The sequence below is a fragment of the Wasmannia auropunctata genome, unplaced genomic scaffold (assembly GCF_000956235.1).
Source record: "Wasmannia auropunctata unplaced genomic scaffold, wasmannia.A_1.0 LD334217.1, whole genome shotgun sequence".
NCBI lineage: Eukaryota > Metazoa > Arthropoda > Insecta > Hymenoptera > Formicidae > Wasmannia > Wasmannia auropunctata.
This window is the reverse complement of record NW_012028673.1, coordinates 10,115-14,218: the sequence shown is the minus strand read 5'-3', so window position 1 is coordinate 14,218 and position 4,104 is coordinate 10,115. Positions and strand designations below refer to the sequence as shown.

Below are 4,104 nucleotides of genomic sequence, written 5' to 3'. Positions count from 1 at the left end.
TAGATTAATTTTAATCTCGGTTTAATTCACTGTTTATGTTTTTCTAATTTTTAGAACTGGAAAAAGATACAAAATAAGTTAAACCGAGAATTAAAGTTAATCTACATTGGTAGAAATAAAGTTAAGAAAAACAAATTTGAAATCTTATATCTTTTATTTTCTTTACAATATTCCCAGTATCTTTTGATCAAATGTTTTTTCTTTCGCTGATTTTTATACAAATTCTAGGCTTCTATTTTGATAACTTATTTTTGAAATCATCTTTGAGTTTTATAAACTTTTATCAACACGTTGAATGGTTCCAATTCATTTGTTGAGACATTTGTCTATGAAGTAAAATTTTCACTGTTATTAGACGCACATGTCTAAGTATTGCATAATTGAATTTTGCAAAAGTATCATGTATTTCGTTTTTTTTTTTTTTTAAGATTTACTGTAAATTTTACTTTTAACATTAACTGCATTTACTGCGTTTGAGATATTATTTTTTATTAGTTTTATTGAATTTGAATGATTGATAATCAATGATTGCCATTGAAAGTTTAGCTTGTGCCACATATGTCTATTTCTATCAATGTAGATTAATTTTAATCTTGGTTTAATTCACTGTTTATGTTTTTCTAATTTTTAGAACTGGAAAAAGATACAAATTAAGTTAAACCGAGAATTAAAGTTAATCTACATTGGTAGAAATGAAGTATAATGTATTTATACCTGCTTTGTTACCAGCTGAATTTATGTGCTTGCTGCCATCAGGCCAGTGATGCTGGCAGTGCTGTTGATTATGTTGCTGGCTTGATTTTATACTATTAGCTTCAATATTAGCTGAAGAAATGATGGAATTTACAAAAGAAACTTAAACAAAAGACACTTGACAGAAGTATTCGAATAAACGTAACAAACCAACATCAATATTTTGATTTTGGAGACAATATTTTGATCTGATATGATCTTTCTTTATTGGCTTTTACAATGACTAGTACAAAATGATACAAAAATTCGACAGACCAGCCAGCAGTGTGGCCAGCAGACTACATAATTTCTAGCTTAGCAAATAACAAAATTGCCAGTATACGATTGTATACAAACAATCCAGCAGAATCATACTGGCCTGCATTCAACAGAAAAAACAGTTTACAAACTTTGCGCTGATTATACTTTTAGCTCTAAATTGAGTTAGAACTATTTCTCACAATATAATCTAATTAGCATAAAATTCTTATTAAGCTGCTTTTTTATCCAACACAGCCACTGTCTTCTACAAACTTTAAAGTGTCGATAATTAACATGGCATTCAATACATAAAAAAATATATTTCAACATTAAAGAAAACAAACATTTAAGTGCTTTCTTTTTTGCTTTTAATTTATATATTGCTTGATTTAAGAAAACTTATAAAAAAGCCATTAAAAAAAAACTTAAAAAAACTTTAAAGTGTCGATAATTAACATGGCATTCAATACATAAAAAAATCGCCATATATTTCAACATTAAAGAAAATAAACATTTAAATGCTTTCTTTTTTGCTTTCAATTTATATATTGCTTGATTTAAGAAAACTTATAAAAAAGCCATTAAAAAAAACTTAAAAAAACCTTTAAAGTGTCGATAATTAACATGGCATTCAATACATAAAAAAATCGCCATATATTTCAACATTAAAGAAAACAAACATTTAAATGCTTTCTTTTTTGCTTTCAATTTATATATTGCTGGATTTAAGAAAACTTATTAAAAAAAAGCCATTTATCTATCCTAGATCAATACGATGAGGAAGACGCGGATGAAATCTCGTCGAAACTTTGGCAAGAAGCCTGTTGGATCCTCATCAACGCGTACTTCGACGAGAAGGGACTTGTACGGCAGCAGCTGGACAGCTTCGATGAATTCATCGAAATGTCCGTTCAGCGTATCGTCGAGGACTCGCCGCAGATCGAACTGCAGGCGGAGGCGCAGCACACCACGGGCGAGATAGAGAAGCCCGTGAAACATCTGTTGAAATTCGAGCAGATCTACTTGTCGAAGCCGACCCACTGGGAGAAAGACGGCGCGCCGTCTCCCATGATGCCCAATGAGGCCAGATTGAGAAATTTAACGTACTCCGCGCCGTTGTACGTGGACATCACCAAGACGATTAAGAAGGACGACGAGGAGCCCGTTGAGACGCAACATCAGAAAACGTTTATCGGCAAAATCCCGATTATGTTGAGGTCCAAGTATTGTCTGCTCGCCGGCCTGTCCGATCGCGACTTGACGGAGCTGAACGAATGCCCGCTGGACCCCGGCGGATATTTCATTATCAACGGCTCGGAGAAGGTCCTTATAGCGCAGGAGAAAATGGCGACCAACACCGTCTACGTGTTCAGCATGAAGGACGGCAAGTATGCCTACAAGGCGGAAATCCGGTCCTGCTTGGAGCACAGCTCGCGTCCGACCTCGACTCTGTGGATCAACATGATGGCCAAGAGCGGCGCCAGTATCAAGAAGTCCGCCATAGGTCAACGCATCATCGCTATTATTCCTTACATCAAGCAGGAGATTCCCATAATGGTGGTCTTCCGAGCGCTTGGATTTGTGGCCGATCGCGACATCCTCGAGCACATTATTTACGATTTCGACGATCCCGAGATGATGGAAATGGTGAAGCCGTCCCTGGACGAGGCTTTCGTCATACAGGAGCAGAATGTCGCTTTGAACTTTATCGGCACCAGAGGCGCCAAGCCCGGCGTCACCAAGGAGAAGCGAATCAAATACGCCCGAGAGATCCTGCAGAAGGAGATGCTGCCGCACGTTGGGATAAGCGACTTCTGCGAAACTAAGAAGGCCTACTTCCTCGGCTACATGGTCCACAGATTGCTGTCGGCGTCTCTGGGACGCAGGGAACTGGACGACCGCGATCATTATGGTAACAAGAGATTGGACCTGGCCGGGCCTCTGCTGGCGTTTCTGTTCCGCGGTCTGTTCAAGAACCTGATGAAGGAGGTGCGCTTGTACGCGCAGAAATTCATAGATCGCGGGAAGGACTTCAATCTCGAGCTGGCCATCAAGACGAAAATTATCACGGACGGCCTGAGGTATTCGCTCGCCACGGGCAACTGGGGCGACCAGAAGAAGGCGCATCAGGCGAGGGCGGGTGTGTCGCAGGTGCTGAACAGATTGACCTTCGCGTCGACGCTGTCGCATTTGAGGCGGGTGAACTCGCCGATCGGGAGAGACGGTAAACTCGCGAAACCGCGTCAACTGCACAACACGCTGTGGGGCATGCTTTGCCCCGCGGAGACCCCCGAGGGCGCTGCCGTGGGGCTGGTGAAAAATCTGGCCCTGATGGCGTACATAAGCGTCGGGTCGCAGCCCTCGCCTATCCTGGAATTCTTGGAGGAGTGGTCCATGGAGAACCTCGAGGAGATAGCGCCGAGCGCGATCGCCGACGCCACGAAGATATTCGTCAACGGATGCTGGGTCGGCATCCACCGGGATCCGGATCAGCTGATGGCCACTTTGCGCAAACTGAGACGGCAAATGGACATCATCGTGTCGGAGGTGTCGATGGTCCGCGACATCAGGGATCGCGAGATAAGGATATACACGGACGCCGGCAGGATCAGCAGACCTCTGCTCATAGTGGAAGGTCAAAATTTGTTGCTGAAGAAGAGACATATTAACATGTTGAAAGAGAGAGATTACAACAATGACGGGTAAGCGCGCGTCTCGATGTGCGTCTGCTTCCGATTCCAGGGTGGGTACTACCGGGAAAACCTGGAATTCTCAGGGAATTTTATTTTTACCTTTGAAAATCGTGGATTCTCATGGAATTTTACTGGTACTCAGAAAAATTTTTTGAATTTTACTTTTAAATTTAATTTTATTCCTTTAGAAAGTAAACGTTGCCCCTGATGTTGAAAGTTAATTTATTTCAAAATTAACATACAGGGTGATTTTTTTAACCTGAAACTTTCAAATATCTCGAAAAATAAGCACACTAGGAAAAAATGTTTCAGACAAAAGTTGTAGGGTTTCGAGGGGGACATAAGACGATAACATTGGTTTGACCCTGAGTGGCGTCGTCAAGGTCAGGACAAGGTCACTTTGAATTTTTTAAATGGA

The 4,104-nt window shown here is 40.8% G+C and overlaps 1 protein-coding gene across 1 annotated transcript in view; it reads left to right on the top strand.

Moving 5' to 3' along the window:
• Nucleotides 1-4,104, top strand: part of LOC105459038 (DNA-directed RNA polymerase II subunit RPB2) — a 10,518-nt gene that overhangs the window by 962 nt on the left and 5,452 nt on the right. Inside the window, exon 2 of the mRNA XM_011704710.1 lies at nt 1,760-3,695. Coding sequence (XP_011703012.1) covers nt 1,760-3,695 — 1,936 coding nt within the window. The remainder of the gene's footprint in view (nt 1-1,759; nt 3,696-4,104) is intronic.